The sequence below is a fragment of the Sycon ciliatum genome, chromosome 7, assembly GCF_964019385.1.
Source record: "Sycon ciliatum chromosome 7, ocSycCili1.1, whole genome shotgun sequence".
Taxonomy (NCBI): domain Eukaryota; kingdom Metazoa; phylum Porifera; class Calcarea; order Leucosolenida; family Sycettidae; genus Sycon; species Sycon ciliatum.
The window spans coordinates 7,830,309-7,855,527 of NC_088649.1; the positions used below are offsets into that span (position 1 = coordinate 7,830,309).

General features: G+C 43.5%; 2 protein-coding genes across 2 annotated transcripts; both read right to left on the minus strand.

Annotated features, from left to right (window-relative positions):
* Positions 1–2,133: 2,133 nt before the first annotated feature.
* Positions 2,134–4,467, minus strand: LOC135820887 (zinc finger protein 626-like). The gene has a single exon (XM_065333937.1). The coding sequence runs from the start codon at positions 4,377–4,379 to the stop codon at positions 3,276–3,278; it is 1,104 nt and encodes a 367-aa protein (XP_065190009.1). The 5' UTR covers positions 4,380–4,467; the 3' UTR covers positions 2,134–3,275.
* A 13,406-nt stretch (positions 4,468–17,873) lies between these two features.
* LOC135821574 (uncharacterized) lies at positions 17,874–24,985 on the minus strand. Its single transcript, XM_065334572.1, has 5 exons — positions 24,809–24,985; positions 22,125–22,345; positions 19,989–20,137; positions 19,631–19,743; positions 17,874–18,112 (listed from the first exon to the last, which is right to left on the minus strand). The coding sequence occupies exons 1-5, from the start codon at positions 24,900–24,902 to the stop codon at positions 17,874–17,876; spliced, it is 816 nt and encodes a 271-aa protein (XP_065190644.1). The 5' UTR covers positions 24,903–24,985.
* Positions 24,986–25,219: the final 234 nt, after the last annotated feature.

Consider the following 25,219-nt stretch of genomic DNA (forward strand, 5'->3'; position numbering starts at 1 on the left):
CCTGTCATACACTTGGTGTAGTCCACTGTGTAATTCATGAAAGACATGATGACGGTGTCGACCGTACCTTGTTGTGTTGCAGGTCCATTCCTATGCTCTGTTGTATTTATACATCCTTGCTAGATGAGCCTCCACGGTTATTAGTACGAATATGCCCATTGCTGTATCATACATTAGAGCATTGTTTGAGCGTGGGTAAAGGCACGATTGTCTGCTAAAAGTTCCTGTGCGTGGCCACAGTTTGCAAGCATAATTTCATGTAACAAGCATAAAGACTAAAGACGTTTTTGTTGGCATCCTGAAAGGCATAAGTTTGGGATTTCTAACAAGATCCGCCGGCCATGCTTATTGCAGGGCCGTGGTGTGTCATGTAGATGTAAGGCGTCTGTGCATTCTCCTAGATGGATATGTTTCCCAATTTTCATTATGCCTTGGTTCATTCATAGAAGGATGCGTGTTTATTGATAATCTACCTCTCCGGTTGGCATTGTAGCATGGTTCATACTTCGTGTTTGGTATACTGTAATTCGTCGTCTTTATAATTTAATACATAAATTTAGTAAGGCGCTCGCAACGTACGAGATTAAACCGTTTTCTAAGATGTGTCACACTCGCATTTGCCACACAACGTACTGTAAGCGTGTACGTTGCTGCTCCAGATTAAACCCAAGCATGGATATATCGTTTTAGGTGGAAAGAGAAATGTTACTCCAACAGGACGGAACGTTTGTACATTCTTTTCTAGATTGACATGGTAACTCTCCAATTACAATAAATGTGCGCAGATTATCTGTGAAGAAAAAAATGAAATGCATACCGGCAATCGATGGATGAAGAGAGAGTATGTAAATACACATATCTTTCCACATGTTCAGGAACTTACCTTTTGGAGTTCACATCGTTTACACGGTCTCTCATGCTGTCTTACACCTTGGCTTTGTTGACCATGGATACGCAATCCTAGAAAACATTCTACAGGAGCTACTAATGTTTTTCACGCTCGATCTCAGCGGTCTACCTCGTCACGTCAATAAAATCCTCCGTGACACTGGCTACAGTCACAAGAGACGTCTCAGTAAGGTAATGAGAAGGACAACACCGTCGAGATCAAGGACAACGAGAAAACAAGACACTCAATAAATACAGCAAACTAGAAACGAAGACAAGTACAGGATTCCTATATGTTGCCACTGACAACTGGTTCGGTGGAGAGGACGCTACATTTGTTTGTACCCAGTGGGATCGTTGCTATGCGTATCGAAGGAACTGTGACGTCATCACTTAACAGCCCCCATATTGGGCTTTGATAAAGCTGAACGCGTGTGCTAAAGGACCACCCAAAATGATCTGGTCTAATAATCAGCTCCCAGCGGAAACTCAACAGCGGCAATTAGCTTTTCGGGAAGACAAAAGTAGCAACTACATGCAGTTGTAGCCCTGCTTTCGCGCCACACCGTTCAGGGTCCTGGACCAGGGAGGCTCTTCCTTGACTTGAGTCATGCATGACCAGACCGGTAACACATCAAGTGTGCAATTCTGGCGCCAGAATTAGAGAAATTCCGCCCTCTCTTCAGAATTGACGGATTTGACGGAATTGGATAAAAGCAATTCTAACGACGGAATTTGTCACTTTTTGTGTAATCGAATTGTGTATCAACAATAACTATTTCTAGAATTGACCGAAATGCGTGTAATGGTAAGCGCCCATTGTCCCTGTGCCTTGACAATACGATTGCTTGTTGTTGCTGCTGTGCCTGCAAAAGGGGATTGGTGTGTGGTCAGAGTGCGTTCTCTGCAGTTGCCGTTGTTGCCAGGGAGCCAGATAGAGCCCGCCGCAAACTATGTGAAGCCATCGAGATCCGCGACACGAGGCCCCACGTTAACACCAGCACTGGATGGGAACTATAGAAGAAAAAACAAATAATTATTTGGATGATTTCAACTTATTCTTTCATCATCCATTGTGTTTCTTTTTGCCCGTAAAAGAGGCTTCGCACTACTTTTTTTGATAATAACTGCATTGGACAATCATTATAATGGAATAGCCACAGAGCCGTCATCCCTGAATACGAGTCACTTACACTTGGGAAGCTTCACTCACTGATATGCCTCTTGCAGTATGCATGCACGAGGTGTAAGACATAGATGTGAACTACAGGTATTAGGAAGGTGAAAATTACTTAATGAGACAATATGCCTCTTGCACTATGCATGCACGAGGTGTAAGATATAGGTGTGAAAATAAATTAATGAGACAATATGCATGCACGAGGTGTAAGACATAGGTGTGAACTACAGGTGTTAGGAAGGTGAAAATTACTGAATGAGACAATATGCTTTGGTTCCGGCGGTGAAGATCTCACCTACACCTTTGAAGCTCAACTCGCTGCATCTGTCATTCTTGTGGCGCCAGATGATGTTGCGTTTGGCGGTAGGATTTGTTCTTACGATAGGTTTTAGTCCTGGCGTTAAATGTCTCACTTACACCTCTGCCACTGATTCTACTTCTCTTTTTGCGCGGCAGTATGCTGTTCTGGCGGTAGGACTTTGGCATGAAACTGCTTCTTTCGACCTGCATGGCATCATTGTTCCATTTCGTACCCGATGATGGCAAATTTGCCGAAACTTTGTCCATAAAAGGAATCGGTTGGGTTTTGCAGTGCTGTGGGAATGGGTGTGTCCGCCCTACTTCTTTTTACTTGTAGGTCAAGATATCGATTCACTCGTGAACCTCTAGTGCACTAGTTGCCCAGAACAAGAGAAATTGTTGGGGCCGCTCAGGCTTCTTTTGCAGTCCTTGCTGGTTTGTTCAATGTTGTTGACAGTAATGAGACGTAAAACAAAAACAAACAAACCTGCAAATATAATTTGTTCTATGAGCAGCGAGACTGGTTATAAAATGACCTGCAGCTATTGGCAGAGAAATGACTTTTAAGTTCATGGCTAACGCCAACTCAGTAAAATGGACAACAATCATCATCGTTCTTATGAATGTGTTCGTGTGGATTAAATGTTTCTACAGGTAAAGTAACCACCTTACTGCTGGATTTCCCACCTGTATGTGAAGCGCATGTCCATACAGTAACTTTGAGTACGAGACTGATGTTTGCACATACTGCATGTATGAAGTTTGTCTTCTTTATGAGTTTGGACAAGGGTTCACCCAGTTGATTATTCCCCAAAATGGCTTTTTCTTGTGTGTAAACCTTCTGGCTCTTGCCCATTTCTTGGTCTGTAGAAATACGATTCACATGCCGTGCTTCTCTATGAACAAATCAATGCGTGCTGCGTTCATGAGCATGTAGAGTTGACAACCGGCGGAACGACGCACCACATACCTTGCACTTGTGATGCCTCTCCCCAGTATGAATACCTGTACGTTCATGTCTACGAAGATCTGACGATTGCTTGAACGATGCTTCACATGTCTCGCACTTGTAGGGCCTTATTCCAGTGTGAACACGTTCATGGGTACTTAGAGCTGATGATTTCGTGAATGATGCTTGACAAACTTTGCACGCGAAAGGCTTCTCTCCGGTGTGAATACGTTTGTGTACTTTTAGAGTGCATGACCGAGAGAAGTGTTTGCTGCATACATCACACTTGAATGGTCGCTCTCCAGTATGAACACGGTCATGACGACGAAGATCAGATGCTGTCTTGGACTGTCTGGGACACTTTCGACACTTGTGTAGCGTTTTACTCGTAGAACGTTTTCCTTGATCGGGAACCATAGCGGTACACTGAGACCCAACTGGCTGATGTCTGATATCATGTCCGCCAACTCCTTGCATGTCGATTGAATCCCCTTCTTCGGTTGTCTCCTGTTTCCACGTTTCAGAAAGTCTACCGTGTTCAAACGGATAACTGGAGGAAGATGTATTCGCATTAGATTTCAGTTCTAGTTGCACAGGCTGTTTCGGGTCGACATTACCACTGTACTTGGACGGCGAGTTGTCTCCGTGTCCCAATTCAAAAGATTTTCCAGGCCGAGTGTGCTTCTTTTCATCGTGCCAGACTTGTCCACGTTTACTTAGGGATGATACACAACATGCATCATGATCTAAAGAACTTGCTGAACTACATTCTATCTTCGTTGATCTTGTCAAAGGCGGTGCAGGCGGTGCCCCGGGCATATCTTCTTTGTGGAGAGAGAGTGTGTCCTCTGGATCTAGGTCGGGCAATACCTCTGCTGCCGCATTCTGCATAGGTTGATCAATGCCTGTGATAGGTGAGTCAGAAGATGTCTGAGCAGAAAGTGTGCCATACGCGTATGAATCCCCAGATATATTCCTTCTTATCCTGATTAATGGCGGCATTGGTGGCAGCTCATTAGAATCCACACTGCAGTCAGACATCGACTCCTCAAAGTCTTCCATTTCTCACTCAAACACTGCAGTGCAGTAAGGGATGAACTCTAAGTTTCTTGCGGAACAAGAACACCAACCAAACTAGAGTACAAGACAGATTCAGAACTTTAGGGAAATTAAATTATCTTGATGATTGCGCATGGTACTTCAATGGTAAGTCAGTAGCAGCCCGCGTGACAAATTGTGCGACCTTTTCTCACACCGTAGTGCATCGAGGTGTTATTATCCTAATCGTGTACTTGATTTGACGGTACCACTAAACGATGTGTTACACGTTAAAGATGTCCTTCTGTTGCAGGCGCTGATGACCTTACAAATCCAGGGATCCATCATTACATATCCATAGAGTTAGGGCGGCGTGACTATTTTCGCGAACTCCTGACACAGGGTAACCCATGCCTACTCCTCGCAAAGTGATTATAGTTGAGTAATAAATTACCTGTGTTTACACTTTCCCTTATCACCCTCAGAATGTTCTTTGCACAGATATGGAGGGAAAATTCTAATGCGATATAAGCAATCAAACTCACTACATTCACACGATGCGTCCGGACTTGCGTGTCGAACCCTACGTGGGAGCTAGCTAGCTCCTACCTTTGGAGCGAAAGTGAATCAACCACTTTTTCACATCTTTTTCCTAATGGAGTCTCGCGATTTAGACGGGTTGTGGGCAACGTTATGAACAGCCTATGGCCTTCGCCTTTTTTCAGCACCTCCATGAGCCACAATGACTCACACTAGCGTCTGGAGTTCGCTAGGGGTTTGTCGCGCCGGAAACGCTGGAGTTTCACTCTTAGCATTGGATAGCTCTGCATAATGCAGTGCTCTCGGAGCATTACTTTTATTGATGATCTTTGAACTTTTTCGAAATACTGTGCATCGAGCAGTGAGTACTGTTTTCTTTCAGGTTTGTAGATTGGAAGGTTTGAGCGACGTCTCGAGTGCTAAAGATCACGGTCGTGAGTCAGTCCAGTTATATTCAAGTCGGCAGGATAAGTGCAAACCCTCTCGCAGGGAGCGATAAAAAATTCCAAAAGTATAGCTGAAATCGCCAAAGTGAGAATTACTTCAAGAATTTCTTTTAACCATTTTTCGCTAGTGCGCTACAACCAGGAGGACAAAACTAGCTTTCCTTGATGCTGCAATACAATCCCGGCTGACTCAGCTTTGCTACTTGAACAGCAGACCTCAGGTGGCCTGCTTGCTACATGCATTTACAGACACAGTCATAAACATGTAATTCAAGCCTGTCATACGCTTGGCCTAGTCCATTTTTTCAATCTACTAAAAATATTTTGAGCCTAGTTTTGACGGTATCATGTTGTATTACAAGTCTTTTCCTATACCCTGTCATATGTAAACCTCCTTGCTAGATAAGCCCCGCGGTTAGTGGTATGAATACTCTCATTGCTGTATCATACTTTAGAGCATTGTTAGAGCGTGTGTAAAGACTCGATTGTCTGCTAGAAGTTCCTGTGCATGGCCACAGTTTGCAAACATAATTTCATGTTATGAGCATAAAGAACACATTTTTCGTGGCAGCCTGAAAGGCATAATTTGGGGATTGGTTCCACCACCCGCTAGTCATCCCTATTGCAGGGCCGTAGTGTCTCATGTAGATGTTAGGCGTCTGTGCATTGCCCTAGATTTTTATGTTTCCCAATTTTCATTATGCCTTCATTCATCCATAGAAGGATGTGTGTTTATTGATAATCTATCCTCTCTTGGTGGCGTTGTAGCAGGATGGATTCATCTTTCGTGTTCGGTATACTGCAAATCGTAGTCGTTCTAATATCTTTTAAATTTCGTAAAACCCTCGAAAATTACGAGACTAAAACGATTGCTAAAATTTGTCACACGTGCATTTGTCACACACAGTAGTGTAAGCGAGTACCTGGCAACCACAGAATAAAGCCAAGCATCGATTTATCGCTTCCGGTTGAATGAGTGATGTTTCTCCAACAGGATGGAACGTTAGCACATTGTTTTCTAGACTGTCACGACTTACACGACAATTTTCCCTGATTCCTTACTGTGAAGTACGTTTGCTGGCCTTCATGGCGCTCGGACAAGTGCGATACACAGACTCTCTCTAGCTACACAGTACACTGATTCTGGCACGTTATTTTCTGCATTGATATTCATAGTTGTTCATTTTCCGCACCGAATTTCTGACGTTGCATGCATGTTCCATGCGCGTCAACAGTACTTCACACTTTCCTCTTCCCGGGGTATCACCTCAGCTATGCCAGTTTTGTATGTGGAAACCTTATATAATAGCAGTTTGGTCTGTATTTTAATCATTCAACGTCTACCTTCACTGATGAGCTATGTATTAGCGAAACAGCTGTCTGAAGGAGTTTATCAATATCGTCTACGGAAGTGTCCTCGCAGTGGCGACGGTTGTGTGCAGGAGGGTCTAGTCGGCTAAATAGCGCAGTGTAATGGTGGAGGGGACTCAACTTTTTCTTCAATGGCCGAGAGCTCTGTCGCACCCTGTAATAATATGATACGTGCGCCGTTAGCGTCAGAGCAAGAAGAGGGACAAGACGAGTCAAGGGACAACCCGGAGGACGCAATACCATACGACCAACTGCTTGTTTCTACCAGCGTTATTGCACAGTCGACACAACTCTGACGACGATATACTGGGCGAATTTCGCGTGGCCTCCCAGCGTGTCAGCGGCAGTGGGTGATGGGCAGATAACAAGGTAGCTTGTGGACAACATTGGTGGCATGAAGCCTAGTGACTGCCAAGCGTCTTGGTGCGACGGGCGACCAGTACAGTGTCATGCCCCAGGGGCTGCTGTGGCTGTCGACGTCGGCGAGTCTTGAGGTGCGTTTGCTGGCCTTCATGGCGCTCGGACAAGTGCGATACACAGACTCTCACTAGATACGCAGCACACTGATTCTGGCACGTTATTCCTGCATTGAGCCACTGTCGGAGCTTGTTGCCAAGCGACGCCGTAGCCTCACTGGCCATGTGCTGAGGATGAGTGAGCAGTCACCCCCTTGCTTTGCGATGTCCTGCTATTTTCAAGTGGGGTCACGTGGACGAAGGGGCCGTCCCGCGGCTACTCTCCCTACCACCATCATGAAGGACCTGGCAGGGCACGACATTCCTTTGAAGAATGACAGCGACCTTGAAGGAGCACGAGCATTTGCTGCAGACAAGTCGAAATGGAGATCAGACATTGTTTATGGATGAGTTTTTTGTTGACTGGAGACAGAAGCGGATTTGGCTTAGTTTCAGTGTATTCTCATGCATTGTTCTTTGGCCTGTATACGCGTGCTGTGGTATTATTATTATTATTATTATTATTAGTCATATAGATTGATTTTCCGCGCCGAATTTCTGACGCTGCATGCATGTCCCATGCGTCTCAACAGTACTTCACATTTTCCCTTTCCCGCGGTATCACCTCAGCTATGCCAGTTTTGGATGTGGAAACCTTATATAATTGCAGTTCGGTCTATATTTTAATCATTCAACATCTACCTTCAATGATGAGCTATGATTTGCAGGCAAAAAGATTAAGCGAAATCGAAATAGGATTATGATTTGTATTTTCAAAATGGTGCTCACGTTCCCTACATAAAGGCTTTACATTTGGGAGTATGGCAATTTTTAGGGCACTAGACTTATAAGTGTTGTTTGTAGTGACGTTCACGCATTTTTGAGATTTGATGAGTGCCTGAATGATTTCTCGCATACCTTATGAAAATGACGAGACTAGTAAGAGCATCGGACAAAATCTGTCTCACAAGAATTTGCCTATATTTCTTTATGATGAAGAAAGGAAAAGGACAAAATGTTACGAGTTATGACAGACTGCCCACCAACGTAACCAGATTTTATACAGTCAGCAAGTGCGACAAAATGTCATAACTCGTAACATTTTGTCCTTTTCCTTTCTTCATCATAACTATATTGGCTCACAATCCGAGTTCTATATTTCTTTCGTATGGTTTCTCGTTGGCATGACAGAGCTAATTTGGAAAGCAAAATACAATCTGACGAAAGGAGCACTGATAATAATTATGGATAACGAGTTTTGCTGACGGCAGCGTTCTCGTTTTGGTCTCGCATATCGCATATCGAAACGCAAACCGCATACCGGGGTGCAATAATAACCTAAGCGAACGACTCCTTCGCTCGGCCTTACTACTTAGAATTAAAAATATTGTGTTTTTAGCTTCGTTGACAGAAAAACAAACATCACTACGGGTGTTATTCTTGGGAGCGAATGTGTCGAAGAATGCAAATAATGGTCGTTGGTCGCAGAGATATACTGTGAGAGGTGTGCTTTACACATCTCCTACGTGACACTTGACACAATCATCATCATACTTTACACTGTAAGCATTAGAACCTGTATTGCTGAACTGGTATTTATGGGGCAAAGTTAGCAGTAATGAGACGTAAAACAGACACAAGCAAAGGCAGAGACCTGACTTTTAAATTCATGGCTAACACCACCTCAGTGATGTAGACAACGATCATCATTTTTCTTATGAATGTTTTCGTATGAGTTAAATGTTTCTACAGGTAAATTAACCACCTCACTGCTGGTCTGCTGGATTTCACACCAGTATGTGAAGCGCACGTCCATACAGTAACTTTGAGCACGAGACTGATTTTTGCACATATTGCATGTATGAAGTTTTTCTTCTGTATGAGTTTGGCCAAGAGTACACACAGTTGACTTTTCCACAAAAATGCCATTTTCTTGTACGTTTACCTTTTGGTTCTTGCCGGTTTCTTGGTCTGTTGAATACGATTTACATGCTTTGTTCCTCTACGGACAATTCAATGCGTGCTGCGTTCATGAGCACGTAGAAATGATAACAGCCGGAACGACGCACTGCATAACTTGCACTGGTAGGGCCTTTCCCCAGTATGAATACGTTCATGATTACGAAGATATGTCGTCCTCCTGAAAGATGCTTTACATGTCTCGCACTTGTAGGGCCTTTCCCCTGTGTGCCTGCGTTCATGAGCACGAAGATTTGATGATGTAGCGAACGATGCTTCACAAAACCTGCACGCAAAAGGCTTCTCTCCGGTGTGACAACGCATGTGTACATGTAGATTGCTTGACCGAGAGAAGTATTTGCTGCATACATCACACTTGAATGGTCGCTCTCCAGTACGAACACGTTCATGGCGACGAAGATCACATGCTTTCTTGAACTGTCTCGGACACTCGTGACACTTGTGTAGCGTTTTACTCCTAGAACGTTGTCCTTGTTCAGGAATCATAGTGGTACACTGAGACCCAACAGCCTGATGTCCATTATCATGTCCGCCAAATCCTTGTGTGTCGGTTGCATCCCCTTTTTCCGATGTTTCCTTTTTTCCAGTTTCAGAAAGTCTACCGTCATCAAACGGATAACTGGGGAAATATATATTCGCTGTCGATTTCTTCACTGGTTGTCCAAGCAGTCCCTGGTCGGTATTACCACTGTACTTGGACGGCGAGTCGTCTCCGTATCCCATTTCAAAAGATGTTCGAGGCCGAGCGTCCTTCTTTTCATCGTGCCAGACTTGTCCACGTTTACTTCGGGATGACACACAAAATTCATATTCATCTAAAGAACATGCTGAGCTACTTCCTTTCTTCGTTGGTCGTGTCAAAGGCGTTACAGGTGGTGCCCCGGAAGTATCTTCTTTGTGGAAAGCAAGCGTGTCCTCTGGATCTAAATCGGGCAATACCTTTGCTTCCGCATTCTGCATGCGTTGATCAATGCCTGTGATAAGTGAGTCGGAGGATGTCTGAGAAGAAAGTGTGCCATATTCAGATAAATTCCAGTTGATCGTGATTAATGGCGGCATTGGTGGCAGCTCATTTGAGTCCACACTGCAGTCAGACATCGACTCCTCACCGTCTTCCATTGCTCACTCAAAAACTGCAGTTCTTAAAGGGATGAACTATACGTTACTAGCGGAGCGAGAATACCAACAAAACTAAAGTAGAAGACTGATTCAGCACTTTAGGGAAAAGAAGTCATCTTGATGGTTGCGCATGGTATTTCAATGGTGAGCGAGTAGAAGCCCACGTGACAAATAAGGCAGGCTTCTCTCACACCTCCCAGATAAAATTTCACACCGTAGAGCGTCGAGATTTTATTATCCCAATCGTCCACTTGATTTGACGGTATCACTAAACGAAGTGTTACAAGAATAAGATATACTTCTGCATCAGTCGTTAGTGACCTTACAGATCCACCGCCCATCATTACATAACCACATCGTGAGAAAGATGTGACTATTTTCGCGAACTTCTGACAAAGGGTTACCCATGCCCACTCCACACAAAGGGATTCTAGGTTGGTAATACATTACCTAAGTTTCCTCTTCCCCTTCGCACCCTCAGAATGTTCTTTGTACTGACAAGGAGGTACAACCCTAAGACGGGATAAGCAATCAAACTCGCTGGATTCAACACACTGCGTTCGGACTTGTGTGTCACACCCGACGTGAGAGATAGCCAGCTCCTACCTCGTGAGGGAAACACGGGTCCAAGAATATCGCCGAAGTGCAACAACCCCGTTATTGATCACTTCTTCTCACTTTTGACCCCAATGCAGACTCGCGATTTAGACGGGTTGTGTGCAACGTTTTGAACCGCAAAGGCCGTCGCCTTTTTTAGCACCCTTATGGGCCACAATGACTTAAACTGCTGTCCGGAGTTCGCTGGGTGTTTTTCGCGCTGGAAACGAAGAAAGGAAAAGGACCAATTGTTACGAGTTATGACAAACTGTCCATCAACATAACCATATGCTATACAGTCAGCGAGTGCGACAACATGTTTGTCATAACTCGTAACATTTTGTCCTTTTCCTTTCTTCATCATAACTATATTGGCTCAATATCCGAGTTCAAATTCGTTTTTTCCCATTCCCTTCTGTTCATTCTTTTCTGGCCTTTTTTCTGTTCGATTCTGAAAATGGGCCACGGCCAAATATTTAGTGAACATTTGAAGCGATGATGGCAGCAATGACACTCATTCGGAGTGTTGGTATGTGTGCGTGTTTGTGGGGGGGGGGGGGCTAACCTAACGTATACCTGCAAATAAAAACGAGGTTCAAAGACTAATCTTCTGATTCTAGCATCAGAACGTTTAAGCACGCGCTGCAGGCATTCTATACCAGTAATTTCTATGCACGTGCCATATCATCTGGTTTTATAACCAACGTGAAAATATAATACAAACGTAAGCAACCATTCTAAGAGATACCTTAAGTTTTTCACCTGACTTGTGTTGGGTCTTCAACATGAAAGTAATTATTTCTTGCCTAAAGAATTGGTCATTCGCTGCACACTCTCATCTAAAGTGAACTCTTCTACCTCCTGGGATAGGTTCACTTCATGGAAGGACACAAGAATAGAAACCCACTGTCTTTCACATGACAGATTTTGAGCACATAGTTAGGACAATGCCCTTTGATCATGAAGTTGGTGTTCCGCACGATTCACCTTGCTTGACAATGTCAGCATTTTTAAAGGTCAAAAAATGTGTTGCTATACGAAAATAGAACTAAATGAAGATGCTGCTGCTGAATGTGTTCTGGCAGTAATAAGCGATACATTAAGCTAACGATGAGCGCACGATTCATGCAATGTATGTGTTTAAGTTACAGGGTTAAATACAAAAACAAGACAAGACAATCCTGAGATTGATCTCATCTGTAATGCTCTATTTATAGCTATGAGAACTTGCAAAACAAAAAGATTCAACTTACTGTTTCGATGTATACAATAAAGACCATACTTAAGATGATTGCCCTCATAAGAAACAAATTGCCAACAAGAACTTCATGGATATCTAAGATGAGATAATCCTTTTCAGATGACAAACCTGAGCTGCACAATCCATATCAGTTTTCACTTTCGTACTATCAACACCTACTGCATATACCATGACATGTTTGCTTCTGGGCATCGCGTAACCCTGAGCTTCTTTTAAAATACACATGGACTGTATCATTTTGAAACACGAAGAGAAAAGATGCTTTTTCTACAAATAAGATGTTTTCGCGTTTTTGACGATCTTCAGGTGCCATGATACTTACGCTGATGTGCGCGAAGATTACAAGAACTTCTGAAACACTTTGAGCACACTTCGCACTTACACGGAAGTTCACCTTTATGAATACGTTTGTGAGCGTACAGCCAGTGCCGTTTTGCGAACGCCTTATAACATGTCATGCACGTGTACGGTTTTTCTCCGGTATGAGTACGTTTATGGTCAGAGAGATTGTCTTTTCGCCTGAATGATTTCTCGCAAAAATCACACTTGAATGGTCGTTCTCCAGTGTGAGCACTTTCATGTCGACGAAGGAGAAAAACCGTCTTGAACTCTTTTGGGCAAAATGCACACCTGTGCAATGTTGTATAATTATGTCGTCCGCGGCTCCTGATTCTGCCCCATTGTCCTTACTTTGGAAGGCTCAGATTGGTGTCCGGCAGGATGTCCACAGTCCATTGGTATACGATACGCGGAAGGTTCCTCCAATGTTTCACGCATACCTTCGTGAGAAAATCCAACATTTGCCGACCTGTCCGGAAAATCCTTTTTCCCAGACTTCTGTAGTGTTTGCACAAGGTATTCTCGAAACTGACCTCCGGTCAACATTGAATCAGATTCCTCTTCGTTTTCCATGTTAGGCTGTGCACCAGATGTCCCTTCATATCTTCCGTCTATGTGGGTATTTCCATAAGTCCTTATTGAATTCGATAAAACTGTTTCATGCAAGTTGCCATCCAATCTTGGCTGCGAGATTTCTCTAGCAGAGGTAATTGTTTTTGGAGTTCGATCTCCTCGGTGCATTGCCCTGCGTTCTTGAGTCAACCTAAGCATGTTGCCATGTCTAGGTCTTTCCTTGGCAATCCGTACGTATGGCTGGGCTCTTCTGCAAAAGGAGCAAAAAAGGGCACAAGGCTGGTTGTGAAGGAATTCTATCCAATAACCGACCAACATTCTGTTTTTTTGTTCTTGTGAACCTGATCTGAACACTCGGATACGAGTGAGCACTAGTAACTAAGCACGGCTGTAACTTGTTTAGCCAGAATGTATGGCCATTACTGTACTCGCGCGATTACAGCACTCTATTGGATAGTGAATAGTACACTTTCTCGAATAGTACCCCATTCTATAAGAGCCAGTAAAAAGCCCCCCGGGAGGGAGGGGGCTTGTAACCAAGCGCATGTTCAAGTTTGGTGTTCTTTTGCTAATGCTCTTGTCCAATTCTTTGTAGGGCTGGTTTCAGGTTTAAAATCGTAGGTCTTGTTACCATTTCTGTCGAGTCGTTATACTCAACAGTAAAATTAAGGCTCCTTTTTCCTTTTTTTGTGCTGGATGACGAAAATGGGGAAAAGATTGTCCTCTCTTACATTTCGGTGAAAAATAGAAGCAATCTGTACCTTCGCATGCAACGACGAAAATCTACACGATTCAGTAGCGACTTCCTTCTATCAAACGTTTCCTTTCCCTTCTGTGCAGGATAGTACGGGAATGTGGGAAAATTGGAAAACACATAACTATATAGAGAAAGAAAGAAAAAGTCAACACCTCAACATAGGCGGTAAAAGGATTAAGGGGGCACATCACCCAAAAATTTCATATGGCATTCAATTGACCGTAACTTTGGTGTTTCTCAGTGGATTTGAGTGAAATTTTGACTACACACTCCTGCCACTATGCTGGCCCTCAGGACATGATTTACAAGTTCTTGCGCCTCACTGACAGGCTTTCCAGGCCGGAAAAACTCAAATTTCCGGCATAGTGCTACGGTGTGCGAGCCACCCAGGAGCCAAACAAATGCATTTACATTTTTTCACACTTTCGTGCCCATTCTGTCCGTGCGCGGGACCCGAACCTAAAACAAGTCCAGAAGCAGCCATGGGTGGTGGGGTAGGGCCCCTCAACGTGGCCCTGGAATCTGTCACAACGGAACGAGTGGGCCGGTTCTCTCACGGACTCCCACAGACCCAAGTCAATATTTGAATTTTTTAGGTTGAGCACTTGCTACGAGGTCGTACCTTTGATACAAAATCCAGTGCTGGGACCTCCACAGCAAGCCATTTCCACAGCGCTGCACACCAAATCCAGGATGCCCTCAGAAACCGGCAAAGACTGCCACTCACGTTTCACTACTGCCTAGTACTGAATCCTACCTGACTTCTTGACACGACTCAAACTTGCCAAAGACACTAAGTCAACTTCAACTACAATAATCAAGCCACATATCTGCAACGTCACGAGGGTGCTGGCAAAAGTCCTGCTGCACGGCGGCGGGCTTCGCCCGCCGCCGTGCAGCCCAATACGTGGTTTTTGAACGTGATGACAGCAAATGACAGAATGCAACAAAAAAATCTTTCCTTGCAAGGGCACATTTTCGGCCATAACTCTTGAACGGCTGGTCAGATAGGGACACAGTTTTCAGAGAATTTGCAGCTATTCATGCTCTTTCAACTGACGTGGCACTCAATATGAATTTACAAATTCGATTTTTCAGCGAATTTTTGGGTGATGTGCCCCCTTAACGTGTTAAAAACTCAAAAACAAAAGCCTAAAGTTGTAGACAAACACGTTGAACACACCAGGGAACACTTGTCACTCTTTCACTACGCGTGATACCTACCTCTACAATTTTTCCAAGGCGCAAACCAACAACCTTCCAACTTAGTTGAAAGAGCATGAATAGCTGCAAATTCTCTGAAAATTGTGTCCGGATCGGACCGGCCGTTCAAGAGTTATGGCCGAAAATGTGCCCTTGCAAGGAAAGATTTTTTTGTTGCACGCTGTCATTTGTTGGCAGCACTGTATTTGAATGTGAGCAGACCGTGCGCAACTTGTCGTATCATGGAAACACGTGAAAGTGTGCAGAATTTTGCTCCAAGTCCTAAAAATCAGGTTTTTGAGCCACGTATTGGGCTGCACGGCGGCGGGCGAAGCCCGCCGCTGTGCAGCAGGACTTTTGCCAGCACCCTCGTGACGTTGCAGATATGTGGCTTGATTATTGTAGTTGACATTGATTTAGTGACTTTGGCAAGTTTGAGTCGTGTCAAGAAGTCAGGTAGGATTCAGTACTAGGCAGTAGTGAAACGTGAATGGTAGTCTTTGCCGGTTTCTGAGGGTATCCTGGATTTGGTGTGCAGCGCTGTGGAAATGGCTTGCTGTGGAGGTCCCAGCACTGGATGTTGTATCAAAGGTACGACCTCGTAGCACACCCTAAACCTAAAAAAATTCAAAAATTGACTTGGGTCTGTGGGAGTGTGTGAGAGAACGCCAACTCGTTCCGTTGTGACAGATTCCAGGGCCTCGTTGAGGGGCCCTACCACATCACCCATGGCTGCTTCTGGACTTGTTCTAGGTTTGAGTCCCGCGCACGAACAGAATGAGCACGAAAATGTGAAAAAATTGTAAATGCATTTGTTTGGCTCCTGGGTGACTCGCACACCGTGGCACTATGCCGGAAATTTGAGTTTTTCCGGCCTGAAAAGCCTGTCAGTGAGGTGCAAGAACTTGTAAATCATGTCCTGAGGGCCAGCATAGTGGCAGGAGTGTGTGGTCAAAATTTCACTCAAATCCATTGAGAAACACCAAAGTTACGGTCAATTGAATGCCATATGAAATTTATGGGTAGGCTGCCCCCTTAAGAAGGCGAGTAAAAGAAAAATGGCTTTTGCGTCTCGTTCTGGAGGGTCCATCAAGGGTGCAATTTTAAACCCATAAGTTTAAGCGAACATTTAAGAAACCGGGGAGGGTTGGGTGCTTCAGTTTGTCCATGTCTGTTTCCTGAGTTTGTGTATGCACTACACACATGTATTTGTGTAGGCGGTCGTGTGTGTGTGTTTATGGGTGTGCATGCTTGCATGTGCGCGTATGTGTGTGTGTGTGTGTGTGTTTGTGTGCGAGCAGTTCTTACGAGCGTGTGCTCTTGAAGCATTACTTTGGTTTGAATCTCCAAAAAATCACGTTCTCAAACCGTTTCATGCTTTACCCTACTGTGTTTACCTATTCGAAAATTTAAAACCATACAATCAAACGATTACCTCCATTCCTGATTAGATTCCGCTGGGAAAGAAGTAGCCGATCGAACTCCAAAACCAAAGGAACTTGGACTTGGGCGGAAATTAGGTATGGGCGATCTGGAAGTGCATGGCAAAGTGTATCCTCTTGCCATTGTCACCCTCGGATTCTGTGTTGGAACAGAAAAAATGTGATAAGACCCATAACAAAATTAATAGTGTAAGCAGAAAATTATTATACTCTTAAAAATACAAGAAACTGTGCCTGATGTCATGCAATTGTACTCAAGTTGCTATCTGATGTTCATGAGTGATATGTCGCCCTGGAACTAGGATCTCTCTGTTTAGTACCCCAGGTGATGGTTGGAACTGTACTATATTAGTAGTGCTCTCCAGGCACAATCTTCCTCAGCCTACTCAAGCCCAACTTATAGCGGGTGAATTCCGCGAAATATTGTGCGCTGAACCTGGGGTGGTCATGTCTTGCAGATTTGCTTTGTGGAAAGTTCAATGGATTTGTGTGCTCTTCATTGCAGTCGTGAGTCAGTTTTCAAAGTGTAAAGTCATTTCTGCGGGAAAAGTATGAACTGAAGCGTCGCAGGAACCAGCTTCCTTATAACATTTTCGCTGAGCCACTTTAACTTTGCTAAGCCTGTTGCTCAGTCGCCAAATTCTGCTCAGAATTTTGCTCAGCCTTCTAAGTGTCAGCCATATAGAATCACGACATGACATACTGCGCAGACGATCACAAAATGGCCCTAGGAGCAATAAACTTGTTAATCATCTGTGAGTGTCGAAGATTGCATAACTCCTCTCGTACTGGACGAAAACAGAGTGCTTGTGGCCCGTACAAAATTGCTCATTTTTGCTTCAAACACCCAGAGCTGTAGACAGAAAGTTTCAAACACCAAACCTTTACCAACCGTCAAGAGACCTGAAATGATGTGTGAGGCTCAATATTTAAATCATCTTTGTTTCTTTTTTTACTTTTGACGGCTATAATAAATCCTTACAGGAAAACCACCGTTCCCGCTACATATTAACGTGGTTATGATCACAAACTTACTTGCCCTTCATCATTTTGACAATCGTAGCGGTTATGGAAATTTATTAGCAATCGGAATACATTCTTGAAATTTGTACAAGCTAGAGTGCTACACCACAGACCCTATAGCCCTGACAAGAGAGGTGGAGCAGGAATTTGAGACAATTTGTTAAAATCTCTTTACTGTCGTCCACAGACGCGGCAATGAACATAAGCCAATGAACGTACGATACTATGTGAGTGACCTAATTTTTCAACTCGAGCTCGGACTTGATCGCTGGACGGCCACTGAGTGTATATCGTTGCATGGACGCGAGCCTCTTGTCGCAGTGTGAGCGCGCCATAGATGTGATCTTAACTTAACAAAGTGGTGTGCCCTTCGTTTTCTATTTGAAATTCTAACATTTTCCTATAGTGTCTTTTAAAATTTTTGACTTGCCTGGTTGGATGAAGGGCACTGTTCCTGTAACATGCTGGTAGCTTGCACCGACTCTGGCATTTGAGGATCGGATCGTGGGGTAGGCCAGTGGGCATCTTTCGGCTGTCGAGTGCTCGGGGCTAAATAGGTAGAGCCCATTTCACCGGCGACATTAGGAACTGGATCTCTGTCGATTAATTCATCCAAAATATCGTACTCTCTTTTTGCTTGTCGAGAGCCTCCTAGCCATAAGGCAACACATGATCAAAGGAAAAGAAAGGATCTGATTTGTTATAACATTCATGCACGGACAATTCCACTCAATTGCTTCTTGTTATATGCTGTATTTGATTCAGTTAGACAATCGCATAGTTAATTAAAAGTGTGCTTCAATATCCAAGAGCAAATACAACCCTTGGTCACAATTAGTTACCAATTTTCCTGCTGTGATTGATCATGCCCGTGCATGTCTCGTTTTCTACGTCTTTTTTTCAATGAATACTAAACAGTAAATTGGATGATGGCACGGTATGCCAAAATCATATCCCACCTCTTTTGCACCAATGTGGATTTCTCCGATTGTTAAAATTCATACCACAGAACAGGGATTGCTATTGCATATAATTCTGGACGCGAGTTCTACGGACATTCTTTGAAAATCGAAGCTAGAACAATCTAGCCGGAGACAACCTCTGAATTTTTCACTGAATCTTCTATTAGGTTCTTGTCGCATGGCAAATTATAGGAATATCGACCAGGGCGATATCGCTTTGGCTTTACTGTCCTTTGGCGGGAATCACAACTTGTGTTCGGACGACGAGGAAGATGACGATTCCGCTGGTGTCGACTGTTTCCGCTAGTGTGGAAAATCTAGCGTCGCCATTTTGTAGCTGTGTCCACGAGCTGCACTAAAAACGCGATGACGCAATGTACGCGCATACACCCTGCGCAGTGCACGCGCTGAGATCCCTACTATCAGTTCTAGGACGTCTTGTATGCGCACTCCAACAGGCTTCCAAATTGGAAGGGGTTTTAAGTTATGTGATAACGTAAGAGGGGAACTTGTAGGTCCTGGTCTTTTTCCTTTTCTATATATATTTGCCATCTGTAGTCGATTATCACGCTCGATGCGTTGTCCTATGGCTCCGTAAACTCGAGAAGTAAAGGACTCCTTAATGGTGCACAGCTGGGTGAAAGCGTGGAAATATTCCGGATTCGGAACGCACAAGGAGTATGGAGACATTCTACGACCCGACACATGGGTGCATCAAGGCTGCGAGGCACAAACCAACACCCTGGTACCTGGGTACATCAAACCTGCGAGGCACAAACCAACAACCTTCGAACTTGGAACGCTCCAGTAAGGAAAGGTCGGATGAGGGGAAGGAAAGAGCAAATGAGATGAGCACGAGCTGTATCATACCGCAACAAAGGGTGCGGAAAGTTAATGAATGACGACGAAACTATACAAACTGGTTATGCTACAACTCGACGACGTATACATGTATCTAATATTTGTGATCTGGTCACTTTGGTGGACCGTTATTCATACCTCACAATGAATTCTTTTGTTGTGAACGATTATTTTTGCTCGTCAACTAAGTTCTACATCCAGGCCAACTAGTTATTTTGCAGATCCAAGGACCTGCACCAACAGTTTGTGATGACAATACCAAGCCAGTAGTGGATTTGCGCTATATTCCTTGGAATATTTCGTACAGAACTATAAGTTCTCAATAACTTTAAAACTGTATACTCACTTGCCGTCTGGTAATCCAGGTAAGAAAACAACTGTTGGTCGGTCTCTGTCTCCGTACTCCCTGCTTGATGGTCACTGCCATCAATACCGCTGTATCTCCCTTCTTCTAGGGTCCTGTGCGCATTGACAGGGCAGACAGACCCTCAACCACATAACATCCAGCACCAAAGCGAAAACTAACAGCCTTTAATACATCAATATCCTTCAGCCCTTCTAACGCATGACAATGTATTTCGTCACCTTTACTCCCAAAATCAAACCCTTACCAAAAACATTCAAAAAACATTCACGATATCAGAATACTGCACAGTGTTGTCAATTAGAAAAAATGAGAGATGAACAATTTTGTTTCGACTTACATCGCTTCCTGCGCAGGTCCTTGTGGGTCGGAAGTTTCCGAGGGAACTCCTAAAATAGGGAAACTTCCAACTGTGCGAACAGATGGCATTGGCGGTGCGGAAATGCATGGCGAGGTGTATATTCCTCCTATACAACCCAACTCTGGAATCTGTATTTGGACACAATGTGGAAGTGGGTGTTTTATCACGATCATTGTTAGGCCTCATTTACACGACAACGATTGAAAAACGTTTTTCAATCGTTTTCGAAACGTTTTTGCTGTTTACACGAAAACGATAATCGTGTACACTGGAACACTTTTTTCGGCGCGCATTGGTCACGTGCAAAAAGTTGGTCTGGCGCAGGCCGGCGGGCGGCGGCGGCATTACATGTTTTGAGTACAAGGCTCGTACTAGAAAAACGTTTTTGCCGTTTACACGAGAACGAAACGGAACGAAAACGATTGAAACACACTTTGAGGCCGTTTTTCGTTTGAAACGTTTTTGAAACGTTTTTCAGCGTTGTCGTGTAAACGCTCTTATCAAAATCTGTGGAAGCGTATTCTTTTGAAAACGTTTTTGACAAAAACGTTTTTCAATCATTGTCGTGTAAACGAGGCCTTAGTGTCACACATGTATCATTCAGTGATGTGAACTTGTGTCACTTCTTGGTTGTTCATTAAGAGTACGTAGTAATCGATAAGTAATCGATAAGTTTTGGATTAACCGTTAAGGAATATCCCTTAATCGTTTCACCCCTAGTACGTACGTGTTTCATGGGTATAACGATGTCTCCTGTTCAGAGGCGTACGAAAACTTGTTCGAATTGTTCTTGATTTTTCACTATTGCATTTTCTCGGATTGAGAGCCAAGGATCAATTTATAGTGAGGAAAAATGGACCAAGAAACCACAAGTTACGCTATGATGTCCACTTACACCACCAGTTACTAAACAATCAGCTCATGCGATAGCATTGCACGACACTGACCGACGATACTGACCTTCTAAAATTAACTGGCCAACATCTCTAGCGCATATTGGATGCTCACTCAAACAGCCTTCTAACTTGGAAGGTTCTATGTTATAGAAATAAGATGAGGAGCCGAAGTAACTGGTGGTGTAAGTGGAGATTATAGAAACTGTTACCCCAATGCCTTGCTTTTTTACGCTAGTACTAATGGCTTTCAGCTATGCCAAATGTATGCAAAAAATGGGCACCCATCTTCGGTAGCCTCGACCGTTCGTTGTATCGCGCACATGTCCAATTATCCAATAGTCTATTATATTAATTATTCCTATCTTTTCACATCTTTCCCTCGCGTTGATCTATTGTTATTAAGCAATTGTCTGTTATAGTCACCATTATTAATAAAATCCAATCAATCCAATCAAAATAGCGTAACGTGTGATTTATTGGTTCCTTTTTCTTTACTATAAATTGCACATTCTGTTCACATTTTTATTGCACAATGTTTCCATCAATGTACACAGTTTAAATAAAGTAACCACATGTCCATTCACCCTGTTCTCTTTATTAGGATTGTAAGATTGTTGTCTCCCTGAAGTTTGTTCATTAACGCCGATGGGAAGCCAATGTATAAGCAGCGGAAAGCGTGAGCTCCGATGTCAGGAGCAAACCTACACCTCTCGTTCATTTAACCTTTTCGTGAAAGAGGGTTTTCACACCACTGAATGAAACTGCATGTATTTGAACCGTCATTATACAACAATACATACTGTGATCACCTAATACCCCCGTCGTCGAAGGTCACAAGTTTGACCGAAAAGTAACGGACCCTTCTCTGGACGGATGCCACATGTATATTATTGCGTTCTATTTGTGTTTTTTTATATTTCCTAAGTTACTGATATATGGACTGGGTTGGAGAGCCAAGGATTTCTTGTAGATTCTTGTTCTTTTTTTCTCCCTCTATAAATTACTGATTTTTATTTGGGTTTTCCTTAACAAAACAGTTTAGGCTTAACTGATGTGGTATAAATCAGTCAACTACATTATACAAAGCTCTCGGCAGGCAACTATACTGTAGTGGAGTGGATTGTCATGGCAAAGCACGTTAAGGCTAGACTTAATTGATCTAGGCTAAGTTTCTTTGATATTCGTTGTGTTCTTCTATTGTCTATTCTGCTTGACTTACCTGATAGGATGCATTATATTGTCCCTGTAACATGCTGGTGGCCTGCACCGAATTGGTAATGTGTGGATTGGATTCCAGCGTGGGCCCGTGAACGTCTTCCAGCTGTCCAGCGTTCCGCGCTATATCCGTAAAGCTCATTTCAACGCCAACAGCAGGACCTGGCCATCCGTCGATTACTTCATCCAAAATATCGTACTCTCTCTGCGCGTTAGTAGGGTCCCCTAACAATAAGGGAATGCACGACCAAAAGTGAAGAATATTTATTTTATTGTGAAAAGAAGAAGGACAAAATGTTACGAGTTATGACTAATGACTCTTTTCTCAATAATTTTATTGGCTCACCATCCGAGTTAATTATTTATTTTGATATTTGTTTGCTCAAATAAGATTTCGGTGATAACAATAACATTCATGGCGTTCTTCGAAATCCAAAAACGAACGAAACCCTCGCTCTCCATTCCGTCTTTGCTAAACACCACATTGGAGAATGTGTCATTACACGAAGCGCAAATTTAACATTGTGTGTTTCTTATCCTGCTGCAGCAGGTTATACCTTTCTTTGACTTTCCTTTTCCAATGAATGCAAAAAAGTAAATCGGATCAAGTCCAGCTATAGCAAATTTACATGTATAATTCAGCGATAGCGACAAACTACGGCTAAAATTTAAAATTTTGGTTCGTTCTTTTGAAAATGATCCTTGGCTCTCCGTCCGAGTCTTACTTGCACACCTGATGAGTCGTCAGAATCCAAATGGCCAAACCTACTTCGTGTGATACTACCTGTTATTGCCGTTCGTAATCCCACCACAAATTCCATTCTATATGTAGTTTAGGACGAAGAGATTGTACCATCCATTCTGTCTCACTTCGTGTTCGGGTAACTTCTAATCTTGTTGCTTATCTCCTATACACATGAGCCTCCCAACTTGGGTGGTCTTTGTTTCGCGTTCTCGAAGTAAGCCGTTCATGTTCTGTGCCGTAGTTCTTTGTCTTCGTTACCAACTCGTTATAGGTAACATTCTTACTTTGCTGCGATGTTTAGCATGTTTTTGTCTTGAATGCGCTCACCTGTACCATTTCAGTCCTTTCTTACAGAGTACGTAAAGTTCAAAATATGAACTTAGAGGTTGGAATTCGGAGGTTTTAATCATTAAATTGGCTGTTCCAAAGTGGAACACACGCTTCCTGCTGTACTTGACACTTGACTGACTCACGACTGCATCCGGAGCATACGAGGAGCACGTCGCACATTCCACTCGGCATACCTGCAAGAAAGCACCACTCCATCCTCAATACACAGTGTTTCGGAAAATTCATCCCTCGTCAGTTGGCTTTTGTTAGGCTGAGTAAGGTTATGCCTAAGTCAGAGTCGCTCATGGAATTGTGTTAATCAGTCTTTGAGCGCTATCGGCTCTTAAAAACGTTGTCACCTCCAACGAGGTGTTAGTTGCGCTGGAAACAAAGCGGCTCTGCAAGTTTGTATCCCTGGACATGGTTTGGGCTGGAAGGCACTATACATGTGGTGATTTTCAGGCACAATCTTCCTCAGCCTACTCAAGCTCAACTGACGAGGGGCGAATTACCCCAAACACAATGTATTGTTATGTGGTGCGTTTCTGCAGGTTTGGTAGGTACGACGTGCTCCTCGTGTGCTCCGAATACAGTCATGAGTAAGTCAATGGTCAAGCTCGGCAGAACAGTGCGTTCCTCGTTCAACCAGCTTTTAGATTATATTTATTTTTACAAAAATATTAACAGGATAAAACGAACTCGGGCGCATCACGTTTGCACCCATTTTACATTTTACATTGTACTACTTGTACGAGTTATGATTAAATGTGCACCAAGGTAGCCGGATCATAAAATGTATGCTGTGAACGAGACCGATGAAAGGCACACAACGAACTAGAAGAGTACATTCAGCGACTAGACACATCTGTATATCACGCCTTCGAGGCAGAAACCCATAACCTGTGAATTTGGAGAGCTCAGGAAGGGGGAGGTCGAATGAAGGGAAGGAAGGAGCAAAGGATATAGGCATTAGCTATGTCCCACGGCAATGAAGAGAACGAAAAGTCTATGAACGACAACGACATTAGAGGGACATTTGGACATACTGGTCTTACTGCAATTCGACGTGTACCTACATGTATTTTAAAAGATCAAATGGTCACTTTGGTGGACTTTTGATCATAACCCATAATATATTGCCCTTCCTGTTTTGTCCATAAGCAGCATAAACACATTCGCTTGCAAACTCAGTTCTAAATCCCGACCAATTTTTGTGTTTTGTTTTTGTTTTTTTGCTACATGTATGTTCACATTCCCAGCTCGAAAATAATGAAGAAAGACAATGGTACTGCGTCGAGGACGAACGTGACCACTATTGAGCAGGGACTGCACCGAGACGCAGCACTGATGGTAGGACATTCATGGCTCTGCCAACCTGAGGTCTCGGCATCACGGCCAAAAACGCGCACCAAAAAAATCAAAAAGAGAGAGAGAGCTGTACGAGTCAGCAAAGTGAAAAGAAGGGAAGTCTAGTATAAATGTTGGTGTATCAAAGAACTTGGTACCCTAGTTTGCAATGAAACAGCCAACAATGGATTTGGGCTACACTCCTTAGAATATTGGAACAGGACCATTAGTTTTCAATAACTTTTATACAATGTACATGTCCTTACGTGCCGTCGGGTAATTCAGGTGCGAGAACAGCTCGGCATCGGACTCTTGTTGCTGGTCACTACCATCAATACCTCTGTTTCTCCGGTCTTCCATGACCCTGTGCCCGTGTTGTCGAATCCGAAGAGGAAAACACTCCTAAAGAGACTCATTGGCTGATGAACACAAGGACTTGAAAATACAAACTTCAATACTCAACTAATTTCAGAAAATAATGAGCACTGTCTCAAATTCTTATTTGGCCGAGTAGTGTTGAAGATTGTATCACCCCGTTGTTGATGGTGTAACATCTCAGCAGAAACAGTAACAATCATCGAAGTTATGGTAAGAGAGTGAAATAGTGGTATTCCGCCAGTCTCGTTGTGACATTGTACTACACGATCGTGTACCTTCTCATAGTGTGAACATGGATA

Excerpts from the sequence above, each read along its gene's own strand:
- LOC135821574 (XM_065334572.1), bottom strand. The coding sequence starts at position 24,902 with ATGGAAGACCGGAGAAACAGAGGTATTGATGGTAGTGACCAGCAACAA. Across the intron at positions 19,744-19,988 it reads GGACCTGCGCAGGAAGCGAT|GACCCTAGAAGAAGGGAGAT; the intron begins GTAAGTCGAAAC and ends CAATGCGCACAG. Across the intron at positions 18,113-19,630 it reads CCTGGATTACCAGACGGCAA|GAGGCTCTCGACAAGCAAAA; the intron begins GTGAGTATACAG and ends CCTTATGGCTAG.
- LOC135820887 (XM_065333937.1), bottom strand. The coding sequence starts at position 4,379 with ATGGAAGACTTTGAGGAGTCGATGTCTGACTGCAGTGTGGATTCTAAT.